This window comes from Haemaphysalis longicornis, unplaced genomic scaffold (assembly GCF_048455015.1).
Source record: "Haemaphysalis longicornis isolate Haplotype H1 unplaced genomic scaffold, Haemaphysalis longicornis Haplotype H1 scaffold_16, whole genome shotgun sequence".
In the NCBI taxonomy this organism is placed as follows: Eukaryota; Metazoa; Arthropoda; class Arachnida; order Ixodida; family Ixodidae; genus Haemaphysalis; species Haemaphysalis longicornis.
The window spans coordinates 8,966,083-8,982,736 of NW_027526266.1; the positions used below are offsets into that span (position 1 = coordinate 8,966,083).

The 16,654-nt window shown below is 47.3% G+C and overlaps 1 protein-coding gene across 1 annotated transcript in view; it reads left to right on the plus strand.

Annotated features, from left to right (window-relative positions):
* Positions 1–14,113: 14,113 nt before the first annotated feature.
* The window catches only part of LOC144166216 (sentrin-specific protease 8-like), a 58,573-nt gene continuing 56,032 nt past the window's right edge, over positions 14,114–16,654 (plus strand). The window contains exons 1-3 of the mRNA XM_077695801.1: positions 14,114–14,282; positions 14,464–14,546; positions 14,723–14,952. Coding sequence (XP_077551927.1) covers positions 14,114–14,282; positions 14,464–14,546; positions 14,723–14,952 — 482 coding nt within the window. The remainder of the gene's footprint in view (positions 14,283–14,463; positions 14,547–14,722; positions 14,953–16,654) is intronic.

A 16,654-nucleotide genomic window follows, 5' to 3' on the forward strand; every position in this document is an offset into this window, starting at 1 on the left:
CACGAACTGAAGAATGAAAGAGAAAAAGGCGGTTAATCGCACGAGAACTGTGTCGAAACGCAAAAGCAATATTAGACTCGTCCGTAACGATCACTGATGTTTGTGGGGTGTTAACAAGCTTTCTGAGCCAGCTACAGAAAAATGAAGTTGAATTGAGGTTGTTGAATAAGGAGATCGAACCGCTTATTGATATAGAAGATTTGGACCTGGAATTTACCACCAACATTGACTATGAAGACGAAATCACGCATATCACGATCCGATTGTACTACCGATTGAAAGATAAGAAATGTGACACCAAAGAAAAGTGCCAAATTATGGAGACCTTGCATTCATCAAAAAACTTCAATGAGTTTTTTTACAATGACTGAACAGTGCTACGATCCATGCGACTTGGAGACACCCGCGGAACATGACTTATTACTAGAGACCTCACCTCAGCCAGATTTCCCATCGCAAACAGGACTTGAGAATTCGATATCTTCATTGTCTGAACTAGACCTTGAAACTCAAGGCGCCTTACTCTCGCGAGCATTGAAAGAGTCGGCCGAGATGTCCACGAACAAGACCGGCGCCAGGTCATCGAACCTCATGACGCCAGCAGAGTCTCCGTATGGCGAATATATCAAGCGGGAGACCATGGATTTGGAACCTGGAGAGCTTCAAGGGCAAGATACGACACAAAAAGGAAAACCGATGCACGACGCTGGAGAGCGGGATTAGTGTGTTTTTGAAAGGTATGCGAGAAAAATGGCCGCGGCATATATTCGGCAATCGCTTCTAAATAAAACGATACACTGCAGAAAACATCTGAACAACAAGGCACGTCACAACGAAAATCGTATCACTAATGTCCAGAACTCCAGAAAACAGCGGAAGCCTCCAAAGCACTATTTTGAGATCGCAGCGAACGAACCTGAACTTACATCATGGTACAAGACCGTCGAAGACGGGCTTCGAATTTTGACCTGGCTACATATACTCCATCGACAGACTTGGCGTGTGCTCAGAAGACGGCCACAGTGACTGCTTCGCCTTCTGACTGCCCTACCGGATCGGATCGGAACGAACTTCTTAGTTTATGTAAGCGGACTGACCATGGTTCGTTGTGGGCGGGGAATATGTAGAAACTTTATAGGTGTCATCATTGCTGCACTGATGTGATCACCATCATCGGTGCCCATAGTCGCGTGAGCAGCTCTCGCTCGAGCTGCTACATCTTCATCAGTCGCCATATTTCTAAATAGAAGCACCATCGCATCATCGGGACGTCGCGGCTATTGGTCTCTCCTTTTATTCTATAGGCAGCTTATCTCTAGTCTATCTCAACAGATGGCGCTTGGTGCAAAATAGACTATGTCAAACGGAAAACGTACCCCTGGCTGCTTTTAGTACTTCGTCGTATTTGAGAGGACTTCGCAGTTATAACACATGTTCCTGTCTCGCCGATTTTGCAGACGAGCCCCACGATGCTAATAATAGAAGTTATGTAGCCGGGTCGGCTTTCTTATTAAAGTGACCAGAAGCTATCGCACATTGCTATTTCGGCGACAAGAGCCGCGGCAGCTGGGCAGGAGCCGTGTTTTGCTTGCGGCTTGAGCTATGAGAATCACGCGGACTTCACTAGTTGTAAACTAATTTTCCTCAAACAATCTCAGATTTGCAATTCGTTTTTTACCTCCAATTATGCGCGATCCAAGCGTTCATCTATCAAACTCTCCTACAGCAGCTGTCCGCAGCGGTCTCTACGCGCCATGGAGTCAGAAATGGGAACTGCTGTTTAGTTCCTTTGATTTGCCGCTTCGTCAAACTTTTGTGACCCACCTAGATCGGCGGCCGACGACACTTTTGCCGCCACCACGCCTCGGGCGCAGTTCATCGTTTTCTCGTCGCATTTTCGCTCCATATATTTTGGCCTAAACCTTTTGATCCCTAGTGTTGCTCAGGATGAACAACTTAAACAATATTTTTTTCTCCCACACTTTGTGTTTTTTTTTCGATATTGAACAGCGTATTTTCACGGACAATGGTTCCGCTTATTAAAAAATTAAAAACACAGAAGGCAGCACGTACTCCCGTGTACTAAAACGAAATTCTTGTTTATTCGTCTCAACTCGCATCGAGCATGGGTGCCCAATGGGCTTCTGATAAGTAAGAGAAATTGCACAATTTGGTTGATATTACAAATTATAGCAATACAAACGTTATGGTATTGTCTTTGCTCAAACCATAAATTAAGCTGATCAAGCTAGCTTTCTTGTTCAACTAACGTATGGGCAGCCAGTGCCCAATGTTTTTTAGTGTGTTATTGTGTCCGCCCCAACAAACCAAATTTTTTGTGTCTTCATATTTGTGATTATAAAACATTAGTCTTGGCTTTGAACCTGAACATAGGTTTGGACTTTGACTTGAATGTAACAAAGGTGTGCGCAACCTGCACTACAATCACGACTTTTTATTGGAGGCGATTTGCTTCTTCTTTGCTCCTGCAACGACCTTTACTCCATCATTGTTGCTATAAGTGTGTAAATCATTTTTTGGTTTTGTAATTGATAATCATCGGAACTCACCCTGGAAGGGCGTACGCTATTACGTGCCGTTATTGTTCCGAGCAAGTGTTGCCACGATAATGGTGAGCTCTGGTGTACAGTCTTTGTCAAAATTTTGTGGGCCACGGCGACCGTGGCCGGAGCAGGCGCCCGGCCACGCAGCGGCGCTCCGGCTGCTGCTATCGGCTGGTAGCGCGGCTAAAGAGAGCGAGGGGAACTTTGCTCTTGCCTTCGTTGTGGGGCTAGCGGGTTAGCGGACAAAAGCAGTGCAAGGCACTTCGCTTCAGCACAAGCACTTCGCGCCGGACACAATGAAGGCAAGAGCAAAGTTCCCCTCGCTCTCTTTAGCCACGCTACCAGCCGATAGCGGCAGCCGGATCGCCGCTGCGTGGCCGGGCGCCTGCTCCGGCCACGGTCGCCGTGGCCCACAAAATTTTAACAAAGACTGTACATCTTTGCCAATCTTGGCCAATCTTCCCATGTGGGTACGCTAGGGTAGACAAAACTGCGGCGGGGAGGCTGTGTGGTCACCGCGAGGAACGCACATATAAGCTCTTTGCATTTTTTTAATTTTTGAATTGCCGGGCGGTCGCCTCGAAGAACGGGCCCACGTGCGCTCACCATTTTCTTCGTATTTTTAAATGCGGACACCCAATATCACGATTTGCTGAGCAGCTTCACCTTTAAAAATAACGAGCGAACTATATTGGTTTAGTAACTGCAGTGGCGCATTCAAATTCCTTCTTGTAGCGGCACTTCAATGTAGCGGGGAATATGGCATAGGAGAAAGAAACCAAAACACATTGAAAGAAAGCTTTATGCTGTCAGGTAATATATCGCAGGTCCTTATTATCCCCTTCACTGTTAACGGTGTTTTTCTGAATTTTGGTCCTACAAAAGTTCAGATATAAATATTCAACATCTGCGTGCCATAAACAAAACATGGAATTAGAGCAAATTATATTAGGATAAGTGTTATCCTTGGTAAGAAATCAACGGTTGGTTGGAATGAAGCATACCGATCAAGTCTTCACTGTTTTTACAGACGGAATATTTGTTGTTCAACATTAAAAAAATGCGCAATTTTCTGACAATACTAATTACTGGCTGTGTTTTGTCACCCACTAAACACAAATATCGCCAGCCTAACATACTAGAAAAGTTTCTTTGCAGCAAAAACTGCGGTAACTACTATTTCAGTAGCAAGAAAAACTGCGGCAATGATGCAGGCAGTTCTTGTATCCCGTTTTATTGCATAAGCTTTTACTTGGAAAATTAACTTCCACTGTATGTTGTTATTGTGCTCATCTGGTAAAAAATGCGTCGAGATATATACACTGAAAGAAAGCGTGACCGCATATTGTCACAATGTGCATGTCGTTGTAACCCCAAATAAAATTTCCGTAACCACCGATGACATGAGAACGTAACCGGTCAGGTGAAGTGACAAATGACAAGCACTGGGGCAGCAGTAATCCGGCCGAGTTAAGTAATTTGGAACTAACTCTTTTATTTTCACATCTGCGCTGTAACCCAGAGAAACAGCTCGACATACTATGAGTATAAAATAGCACGTTTCTTCGTAAGTCCCAACCACCTGGTGACCCTATATGTAGGCTGAATGTGTTCACGACAGGATAGTGACGCAGGATTGAACTATGACGATGGCAATAGCTGTCAGAAAGTACTGACGACAGGATAGTGACGCAGGATTGAACTATGACGATGGCAATAGCTGTCAGAAAGTACTGACGTATTCGCCTATTTAAATTTCACTTCAACGCGATATTCTTTTGCAGAAGGCACAAACTGTACAGTTACTATTCCTCCCACGCGCTTTCTAATGGTTCCATTTTAACATTCATCCGTCTTCAGTAACGACAGAAACGACTTTTGTGTTTGGGCTCAGAAGCCCAGGTCTAGAACTGCAGGTGTTGGAGACCTAGGCATGATATTTTAAAATCCCGTCATTGGTGCTAAGGGATGTTCTAGGTCAGCTGAGTAACGGCTCACAGTAAAATAACGCTTATAGAAAGGTGAATCACACCGGAAGTTCCCGCTGCTACGTCTACCAAAAAGAATTACCTCCGTATCGGCTTCAGCATACCCGCCTGCAAATCTCACATACCCCACGAGGAGATTGACCAATGACGGATACAGCTGCGGAAACTCTCGGCGAATTCACAACTTCAAAACGCATAAAAAATGGCAGCATCTCCACTTCGTGGATGATAGCGAGGGTGCTGAGTACGGGGACTCAAAATGACATCCAAGTTGCGCCACGAGTAACTTATGATCTACGCCCCGACCGTCATTCGATTTGAGCCGTGATTTGCAGCTTGATTATTTCCCTAATGAAACTGCAACTCACGGCTCAAATCGAACTTCGCTTGCTGGTGGTGTGCGCGCGGATGGACGCGGACGGACATTGGGAGGTCCTAAGGTACTCCGCAACGCTACAGGCGAGGGAGTAAGCCGTTTGACTCTCGGGTACTAACTCACGGCCGTAACCCAATGGGTAAGACGACTGACGCTAACTCTGGCTGGTCTATCAGACACAGGCTCGGATCCTGCTGGTGCCAGTGTGATTTTTGGCTATTTTCAATGCTATGCGCATGGACGCGGACGGGCATTGTTCGGTGCTAAGGTACTCTGCCCCTAAAATGATCTTCACGCATTTGAAAATTTTGGGAATATCTTAAGCTGCCCTGTAACTATACGCCTCGCTTTGATGTACCCGGTAATGCTGAAGCAACGTCATCCCCGTTGTCGTTTTGAGTTCAGAGCTTGTATCTTTGAACAAAAATGTCCGCCGTTTTTCCCTGCAAACGTCAATGGCCAGTGAAGCTATTGTAAAGCCACACATATGCTGGAACCTGGACGCATGCGCTTGGCGTCTGGATGTTAGCTGCTGGTTTTTGCCTTTGGCGCTGTTGCGCAAGAGCATTTTTCTGCCTTCGTCACTTTTTGTATTCACGCTGCTCTCCGGGAGTCTTTATTTTGCATGCTCTGAGATTGGCTGTCATAGATTGACCTGCAATGAGTTGCTAATTGCACTTTACCCGAGTACTTCGAATGAAGTCTACCCCGTTGTCCGAGGGCAGCCAGAAACGTAATAGTTACCAAGGACATATTGAGGTGGTTCTCATTGTAGACAGCGCCTTATCCCCCATAACACCATCTCTATGCTTGTTCGGTGTTTTTATAACAAATTTAGAGGTCTATGCTCTATGGCTGATGGCGAAGAAGCATACGTCATTTGCCTTAAAATATTACCCAGGTATTTTTGCTTCACCCACTTAACAAAATGTTCCGACTAAAAAAAGGCGAAGAGCTTCGCTTTAAAAGCGGGGACTGGAGTGGCACACTCTACTTCGCCCCTTTGATACGACGTGGCAAGCTGACGGTCGTATGCAACCACCTATGGCAAATGAGCAAGATGTCCACGGACGCTAAGTGGTAGTGCCTTTACTTGCCCCTTGTAATCACGCGAGGCAGTGCTCATGACAATGGGGACAAGGGAAATGATTGCCGATGAAACTGAGGTAATTAAACAGCACAAAATACAAACCTAAAGGAGGACGATAATTCCCGCTACACGATTGCTCTGAAAGATGCCACCCCGCGAACGTGTAAATGTCCAGCGAAAATGCGTTCGCACTTTTGCTTTCGGATGAATAGGTCTTTTGACAAAGAGAAATTGGTCTCTGATATGGGTTTAGAATCCAGTTTTTGAAGAGTGCCACTGGTGTTTTATATATACTTTTTCTAGGTATTAACGACGTATTTTGCAAAAAAAACTAAACCGCAAGGTTTTTATTTCATGTCTTGAGTACGTGTTTTTATTTGGCAGTGGCGTTTTGGTGAAAGGAAAAAAGAAGAAAATGATGAGCTGGTAACGGCTGTGCCAATTCCTATTATATAGCCATGGAGCATTGAGAGCCAGAAAATGAGCTGAAAAATTCGGACGTGGCTGGCGGCCCCCAGGGCTAGCAAAACTTCCTGCACCCTCGGCTTCATCAGGAATGCTCGCCGGCCCAAAATTACGGAGGGCAGCCAAGCGGACGACGGGGCCCACGCACTTCTTCCGGACACAGCCACCTCAGCCCAGAGAACTGCCAAGCCTCTCTGCTCAGCCGAGTGAGTTCGGCCTCCTTCATGTCGAACCCGGTGAGCACTTTTTTATCACGTCACATTAGAATAAAGCTTGCAGAAACGTGAGTGTCACATTTTGTTTGTCCCTGGAGCAAAATAAGGATGGAAGAGAAATAAAGCATTTTAATGTTGTTTTTTCATAGAACAAATTGCATTACCTACCATATGTAGAAATTTAATGGTTTCCCTTATCATACCCGGCGTTTTGAGAGACCCGGTACGGTGACTGTCGGGTAGGTCGGGCTCCATTTTCGTTTATAATTCGATGCTTCGGTAGGGGTGTGTCACGTTATTTGGGTTTGACGAAAAACACTCGCTGTAGCGACGCAGCAAATCCAGTATTCTGTCCCGATTTTCTAGCAACAGCGCCGGGTTCACGTCGAAAGGATGCGAAGCTTCGAAGCATCTGCCCGTGCGCATTCAAAGTTGGCGATCGGTTGACTTGCTTCTTGCGTTTCTCCGAGGAACGCAATTCCGGCGCCCTTCTTTAGATGCTGGTACTCCTCGGTGAAATTGTTGACCAAAACGTGGGATTTGCATTGCTTAAAGCACGCAGTGCCTCACCTGATGGGGAGAGAGAGAGAGATAGATAATATTTTATGCACAGGTAGAAAGTGTGGAGTAGTTGTAGGGAGTGCTGCAAGATTCAGAGGCATCGATCCAGGCTTCTGCTGACGGCTTCTTGAATGAAGTCAATCATGCCGCGTTGCTCCTCTTTTCTTCTAGGTGATGTCAGCCACTCCCCCGTGTATTGTTTTCTAATTTGGATGTATTAAGGGCACTGCGAAAGAATGTGGTCTTGGTTATTTGTAATTTTGAACTGGGAACATGACGGTAAGGGTGTTGTTTCGCCCTATCTGATGCGCTTTTTCGAGTGTTCCGGCTTGTGCCTTTCAGAAAAGGGTTTGCTGCTGCCTTGCTAGGTTACGGTGGGGCGCTGGGAGTAGATGTTTCGCTGTTTTGTATTCCTTAAGGTGAAGTTGCGGGTGAGTTCGTTCCTGAGATGTCGGGCTTTGGCAGCCGTTGCTGGTAGCCCGGATGTATGCTTCTCGTTCAAGTTGATTAGCGTTTTCGTTTCCCAGTACCCCGGCGTGGCCAGGAATGTAGTACAGCTTACGGTTCCTTGAATATACTGGAATAGGTGTGCCGCAGAGCGGGATATATGACTTGAGTCTGAGTCGAAATGCTCCCTTGTTGTCGGCATAGATATTGAGGAGACGGGCTGCTTGGGAGAGGTGGATAACAGCTTTGCCAATGGCGTATAGCTCCGCTTTTTCAGCTGAGTTGATCTGTTTGTTCCCTTCGGTACACGCTGTGTTCAGCACCGTCCAGTACGCGACAGCCCACGAGGTGCCTTTTTCCGCCGCGACATTGTATACATGCATTTGCTAGGGTTCTCTTGCCCCTTTCTTGGTGAAATATTTAGTCCTCATGGCTCTTCGTTCTGCGTATCTAGTGTCGTTCATATTACGACGGAGACACCGCGGTGGAGAAGCAACCTTTGGTAACTCTCTATGATAGCGTCGATGTCAGGAGCAGCTTCCTCACACTAGACGGCGATCAGCAAGCTTGCGCGGAGTGGCACGGTGACGTGATCGTCGGCGATCCTTACAGCAGCACGGTGATCGGGGTTCGGTGGCCGCGTCGTCGGTTGATCAGAGGAAAAAGTTATCGACTTGCTCTGCAGATCATTTATTGTGCCGTTGTCTGTCAAAAAGTCTATTCCGAGAATTACGTCAAGGGAACAGTTAGGTAAAATGACGAACGCAGCAGGGTACTTCGTGCCGTCTATAGTGACGCGGGATGTGCACGTTCCACTTGGCGTTACGAGATGGCCTCCTGCGTTGCGTATGTGCGAACCGTCCCATTTGGTCGCAATTTTCTTCAGCTTAGACGCGAATGATCCGCTCATCACCAGGTACTCTGCTCCAGGGTTAATGAGGGCGACTGAATCAAAGCCCGCGATGAACAACTGGACGTCGGACGCCGCCTTCCTCGAGTTCCGGTTGCATCGGGGTGTCGTATCTGGGCTTGTGCGTTTTGACGGTTGGGCGCTACGCGTCGTCGTTATTGTCGTTTTCTAAGCGGCAGGCTTGGTCATATCAGGTGCGCGTCGCGCTGTGTCATTGTCGTCGTGTTCGGGAGTCACGTTCGGGTTATATGAGGTCGTCGGGCTGAGGGTATGTCGTGAATTATGGTGGTCGGCGAGTCGTTGCGTCGTTGGAGGGTTTTCATTTTTCCGCAGTGTTGCAACTTCCAGATGTCATGATGCCAAAGAAGACGCAGTTGTCTTCAAGGAAACAAGTTTATTGGAGCGAACTTGTGCTCCACTAACAACTAAAATACACAGGCGGTGAAGCAGCAGTCAGCAGAGTGACGTACTCAAGTGAGTGTCAGTGATCGGAATCCCGCGGTGTGTGTTCTGTAGGCTTTTATCTTTCGGCGCGAGTGTTTCTCGAAGCGTCGATTTACATCTAAAACGTAGTATATCAAAGACGATTATTCGCAACTAGGGACGTTAGGGCGAAACGCTCTCCGTATCAGAATGAGATAACCTGTGCGGCATAAAAATAAAGACTACAACAACGGCTTTGCTTGGGACACCGGTAAGATAGCGCTGCGGGGCCGGGCAGTCAAAACAAAACATAAACAAAAAACCCAATGCCTAGTTCGGGGCAATGTTTACAACGATATTCGGTAGGGCCAAATGTCTTGCCATTTGAGGAAAAGGAATATAAAATGTGGCCATTTATAGTTCCTCGCGGAGGCAAGTTGTACCTAACGTTGTTGTGAAATCACTATTTGCGAAATGCGAAAATGAAATCAAACGAACGCTAATGGGGGTTTATTCGCCGAATATTACCTCTAGCCTGTTGAGATTTGGAATGTGTAACTACGTATACTAAACTAATGTTGTTTGATTAAACGCTTGAGGTGGTGTTCTCTTGCAAAAAAACAAAAAAGTACTGTTTAGGCGCACAGTTTTATAGGGGCATCAATGCTTAACTAAGAAATCAAAGTTTACACTGTGCCATTTGAAGTGACATTGGCGGAAATGGTAAATATGTTAAGATGGAGTGCACTGGGGTGCCAATTCTTCTATCTGTAAACGCTTAGAACAACAATGTATGGACGTCTGCGTATTTCGCTAAAAATATCAACGCGCAAAAAGAAATGCAGTTTTTTCTTGTAAAATGACGTACACTTTAGAATTTGGTACGCCGGTTTCCAAACAATAGCTAGCGAAAAAAAAGAAAATGCTGCTCGCATTTGGGACACGGTGGTTAGTGCGGCTCTATTTGCTGGTCAGTTAAATAGCGGAACCACTAACGTGAGGTGACTGCTAGATTCTGACAACGTTATGTACCCGCCGTGTGGGACAGAAGAGAAGGCTTTTTTAGCAAAGAAAACCCTGTGCCAATGAACGTACAGTATATTTAGGGCGACAAAACTCTTGTAATTTAAGAGAGCGACGCAAAAAACGATTTAAAATATTACCTCCCGTATTAGCCCCTACACATTATTACTCAATTTCGTCGAGGCTGGCTTAGAGTTTTCAAAGCAGTGAATGCAGAAATTACGATTGGCACACTGTCTGACAGGCTCTGTCCAAAGGCCCACGGTCATTAAAGAACAGCCCCTTGCAGCCTGAACTGCGCTTTTTTTGGTGGGTAATAAAATCATTCCTCGCAAAGAAACCGTTTGTAGTGTAACCATACGCGATTATTGAGGGGTCTTGAAAAAAGTCGTGAACTAGACCGCACCTGAGGTGGGTAATGAGGCACGTGCATTAACAGGCAAAACTACATAAAATTATTATCAATTTTACGCTATACCAAAACATCTTTATAAAAGTGAAGTTTAGTGGTAAAACAACATAGAAAAAAAGAGAAAACAACGGCTGGATCGCAGCCTAGTTCAGTGTCCAATCATGTGTTTCTTCTCTCCTTTCTGCAGCACCGTTTGACATGGTGTCAACTTTACGAAAACAATAAACCCATTGGCGCAGTAATGTTTATTCAAATCAGTTATAGAATTTTGCGCGTAGTTCTGGCAGTGTTGAAGTGTTTCACGAGTGCAAATAATATAAACCTGAAAACGCGAGGTGTTACAAATTTGCATAACAATTGTCAGTTATACGCGAGAAGATTTGGAACACGGCTTTATTGGGCAAGCTGCACCCCGCGTAGCAGGAAAGGCCAAATGGGAAGGCCAATTGGGATTTGGGGAGGCCAATGATGCTGATAGTAGTACATGGTGAACGATGATGAAGTGGAGTCGCTTAGACCTCCAGCCAAGCGGAGTACACTGCACTGTGGCATAGCATGCACGTGGCACGTATGCTATGCCACATAACCAACACTTCGCTACACTGAGCGCTTATAATAATTTTGGACTAATTTACCGATCAGGCCATAAAGAGGTACTCCACCCATAAAGTTTACACAAACATTGCCCATACGTTATCATGAGCTTCAGCTTCATCACAACTCGTATGTATACCAATAAAGTGCCCATCTGACTGACTCACTGACTCACTGACTCACTCACTCACTCACTGACTCACTCACTCACTCACTCACTCACTCACTCGCTCACTCACTCACTCACTCACTCGCTCACTCACTCACTCACTCACTCGCTCACTCCCTCACTCACTCACTCACTGACTCATTGACTCACTCACTCACTCGCTCACTCCCTCACTCACTCACTCAATGACCCACTCTCTCAATCACTAACTCACTCACCTATTAACTGACTAACACACCCAATAGTGCATCGTAGACTGGACCGAACTTTTATATCTATATTCATGAAAGTGTGCAAATATATTTAAACTTGGCGCAAAATAAACAACGGCTGTGTTTTCGCGAATTTTACACTGAATGAACAAAGAACAGAAACTTTGTTTTCGCATACATGTATAATCTGACTGTTGAGAGATATAAGTGCGTTTCTGATATACGCTGTACTCAACATCTTCAAACAGTATATTCAGGGTTTTCTCTATTGAACCCTATGCTGCGAATCAGCTTTTCGTAATAGGCTTAATTTACAAACACCGAATATGTTGTTACGTGGTGCGGGAAGATGAAGATGAAGAATAAAGCAGCTACTCCTATCTCCGGCGAAGAACAAGTCGTGAGGGGTGGAATATCTGCGCGTGCTCGTTTATGGCTGACATCGTGCAAACACTGTAAATGCATCGGTCGCGTCTTCTGTGGTTCACTTCCTGTGTTCCGCCACCAGGCAACATCTTTCGATAGAGGTAGTGGGGTTTATGGCCTCCTGTCCCTATCTTCGCTTCATTTCTGCTCGTGAACATCGGCCAAAGGCTGTTGGATCGCGTCGGCCCACCCGAACACCGGTGAGCCATAGATGAACACAATTCCCAGCGCTGTGATCGCAGCCTATGACCGGCCGAGACTAACCGGCGTGACCAGCCGCTACCTGAAAAGATGACGACGCTTTTCCCCTACCCATATCTCCGGCGCTAAAAGAGGGCTTTGGACGGTGCTTCATTGGTTCGGCAGGCATTACTGTTCCGAGGCCCGTTCTAACACGACCCTCATACTCATCTGTGGTGCCAAGGATATTTCCATTTTTCCTATCATCACGCATCCTCAACTGACCTGTGCATTTACTGCGTACTCCACAGGCACTGTCCCCTTCAACGAGAGGGATGTTTCGCGGAAATAACATGATGATGAAGGGTAGTGGGCCCAACGTGTGGCGAAGAATGAGCTCTTCGAGGAGCACAGGCTGCTTATCGCCGACATCGTGTAAATAGTTTTGAATTTATGGTTAGCAACTCCCATGGTTCATTAACGGCGCCCTGCCACCACGTAAGGATCTATTCAACTCAATGAGGTATGGAATGGCTTTTTCCGGGAAAGTTAGCCGCGCAGATACGAAACCGGTTTTTTTAACGATTTCGCCTTAAATCGACTCCAAAATAGCGTCCGTTACACCCTGACAAAAGTGAAAAGGTGTTAGAAGTGTTTTCTATTCTCAGACACGCTGGTGGGCCTAGAAGACTAAATTTCGGAAGTACATTTCAATCACACTGAAGATGCTCAGTATTCTTGAATACAAAACGTTGCCCTACTAAGCTTGTAAACAAGCACAAAACATTTTTTTCAAAATTTCCTTTTTAAACAGCAGGCATGTTCGCACATCAAATGGTTTTTCTTTTACAGAAAACTGATTCGAATGCCTAAAACCTGCTTCACGTAACTTCGCCTATCCGCCAGCTAATGTAATAAAATGCATTTACGGGAAACTGCGTTTAGCGAGATTTCTTATTAGGTGTTCCTGCCGTAAAAATGCGAAATTTGTTGTCCTTATATACGCTGTCTACAAAAGCGCCGAAAATGTTTCAGGATTTACTTTTCGAAACACGTAACAGAATGAGTGTGATTTTGGAAATTTCAGCCCGAAAACGTGAAAAAAATGTCAAAGATGTTTTTAAAACATAACACAATAAACAGTGTTCCTATAGATGTAGAATTTCGGTAGCGCATTTTTTGTGGTAGAGGTCTTTTAGGCTCCGTTTATTAAGTACTGTCCGAAGGGATGAAAAGTGTTTGAAGTGTATCCATTCGTGGGCTGAAATTATTTCCTGAAGATGAAGGCTGCAGCCGTTCCTCAAACGAACCTACACGCCTCTCAGGTTCTCCTATTTTTCGTGTTGTCTTCGTTGTTTTCTTAACTTTATTGCGCCTCAATCCCACTCCGGAAAACTTGTGTAAGAAAAATAGCAGAATAATTGCAGTGGTGCTGCAGATCTTGGCCGCTGTTTGTGTAGAGAGAGGCAGTGTGCGTCTCTACCTGCGATGTCGGTGGTACGGTGAATGGGGTGTCTGCGAAGGTATGGTGTGATGACCGTAAACGGCTTAGACTTTGCTCCCCTTCCTTGCCTGATCCCTGCTCGTTGCGGGGCGTCTTTGAAGCTGTAGATGAAGACACATCTGGCACGAAAGAAAAACTGTTACCAGGATGAAATGGTGAGGCCAGCGTTCTTCGACTTGTTACACCGCTTCGCGCAGTACGCTGAACCTACAATGTTCGACGGCGGGCCGCTGTTTCGCTATTTGGTAAACCTGTAGTCCTCACCACGAGGCGAAAGCGTGCTGGCTCCGGCCCTTCTCCCTCGACCGTTACTTCGGCGATAGCACCCGCTATTCCCCTTCTCCCGCTCCTCCAAACGTTATGGCTTACCCATAGCGTGGGCGAACTTGCGCTGCGTCTTTTAAGCGTACCTTGCGTTGCTGCTGAAGCAAACTTCACCCGTTCTCAATATTGTGCAAATAAACATGTTAAACGCCTGTATGTATACTGGACCCTACATGTAAATGGGGGCAGTGATGCAGAGGCTATCCTGACACCACAGATGGTGACCAGTGATGCGCGTGGCGGCCACCCTTCTTGAGCTGTCCAGGCCCTCACAGAGGTGTGCCGGCGGCTCGCCGACGTCGTGCCCGCCCCGGAATACGCGGTCCATGGCAGCGCGCTCTCATCGCCTGCCCACGCTGACGTCCCGGTATTTTGTGGATTCCAGGACGACACTGTTCGGTGGGTACAACGTATTGACACCCTTGCCGCTTGCCACGCGTGACCCGAGCACATGAAGAGGTGAATCGCTGAAGAACGCCTTCGCGACGCTGCGCGGGTATGGCATATGTACAAGGAAACACACATTCGACCCGGGCAGGCAGGAGCGGGGCGCTTCTTGCTGCTTTTGGTGACTTCCCAGGCCCCTACGACGCCTGCCACACGGAAATGCGCCGCCGGCACCAAGGCCGCGGTGAAGACATCAAGGTCTACATGCCTCAGAAGGTATGACTGCTCGTAGGCAGCGGACTCTTGGGGTGTGCCGTGCGGCCAGGCAGCATGTCATAAATGGCCTGGCTGACCATGTCCAAGCTGCAATCTTGACTGTGCGGACCCCAGATTTGACCGTGCAAGATTTTATCCACCTTGTGGTAGAACTGCAACGGAATGCAACCCGGCAGGCACAGGAGTCTCACCTACTGGAATCAGTACAGACCCTGGCGGAGTCCCGTGGACCTGGTCCTGAATCGAGTTATACTTTCTTGAAAGAGGAGGAGACAGGCAGCAAGATGAATCCCATTGTTACTGACGACGTTGCCCCGCATCCCAAGTCTCCACACCAACACCATAACCAGTGGATGGCTTCCTCCATGCCTAATGCAGGCATCCGGGCCACCTTCGACTCGTCGAGGTTAGGAAGGGCTGTCGCTGACGGAGGACCGGCCACCACCGTTACTCAACCTCTTCCTGCTGGAAGGCCAACAAAATCTGATGCAGACAACCGACCTACAAATACCCAAAAGCTTGGCCAGTAAAAAGATCCCTTGCGCTAGTCACGAAGACTCCTTTGCGCAGCTCGACGGCAACAAAGTGACGCGGAACGCCAGTGGCTCCGAGATTTCCTGGTCAGCCGCCGAGGAGGGTGAAGGACAGAAGGAGGCAATCATCGCAGACAAGAACTTTCCATAAACCCTCGCCCAAATAGACAGTGACAAAAGTAAAGTCATTCAGCAAAGGAAAAACCGAAGAAGCTACGAGCGGCGGCAAAAGCACACAGAACATGATCATTCGAGAAGCCGCCATGGCTTCCTTTGGAGCGAAAGAAAGCATATCCCTGGTGCCAGATAGAGAGGAAGAGATGAGCCACAGAGCCACGAGGCATGCCCACCGACGAGAAGCGAACAACCACACGGGTGTCAACGTAAGGGACCGGCTCAAACAGCTCGCCGGTGGCATTCATCGCAGTGTGGCTGAGTGTGAAGCAGTGAAGATGAAGAATTACACAGCAAAAGCTGAAAGCAACGTCAGCGGCCAATCCAGCCAAACCAAGGAGTACGGCCGCCGACTGGAAACGAAGATAGAAGCGGTGCGCTTTCGGGGGCAGAATAAACATGGAAGCATGACAGATGGACGCAGTTTCATTACAATATATATATATATATACATATTGTTACAGTGTTAGGTACAGGACAATCACTAGGTTGTCTGTTACGTTAGTCGGCAGTCAATCGCCTGTGTAGGGTATGTTCCAGTGGAGCGGGATCCAGGGGGTATGCTGACACGTAGAAGAGGAGGGCGAAGAAGAGTTTTTCCCCGGCTCGCTGCTGACCGGCATCTGTGGTAGCACGTCTTGCCTGTGGCTCCGCACGACTTGTAAATAAACCCTTCATCCATTTTTTACGTCCGTAGCATCTGGTGGAGGTGCTGGGTAATTCGTCGTCATGGAAGAGGCGGAACCACCCTATTTTCTACGCAGCAGGCGTGCTGCCGGGCTACCTCCGGAAGAAGCGACAATGCCAACGGGGCCGACGGGTGCCACCTCCCCTGGAAGGGTCGGTGTCTGGCCTCATCAGAGAGAACCACGCAAGTTTAATGGAACTATCGAGGAAGACGCCGAGGACTGGCTCAAGCACTACCAACGAGTCAGCAAGTATAACAGGTGGGACGCTCGCGAACAGCTCGAGAACGTGGTCTTCTCCTTGGACCTTACTGCATTAATGTGGTATGACAATCATGAGCACAGATTTGATACATGGGACAGTTTCGTCAACGAATTCCGGGCGAGCTTCGGTGACACGGCTGCCCGAAAGAAGAAGGCAGAGCAGACTCTTGCGCAGAGAGCTCAAGTTCCGGGCGAAACTTGTACCACATATATTGAAGAAGTCCTCAAACTGTGCAGCCTCGTTAATCCTTCGATGCCAGACGAGGACAAAGTAGGTCACCTGCTTAAAGGTATCGCTGAGGATGTTTATAACTACCTCATAACTAAGGAAAACCTGGCGTCAGCTCTGGATGTAATTCGCCATTGCCGCGCGTTCGAAACCCTGAAAATGCGACGTATCACCCCCAAGTTTGGACGCCTGGCAAACGTGACTACTGTTGCCAGCGGGGAC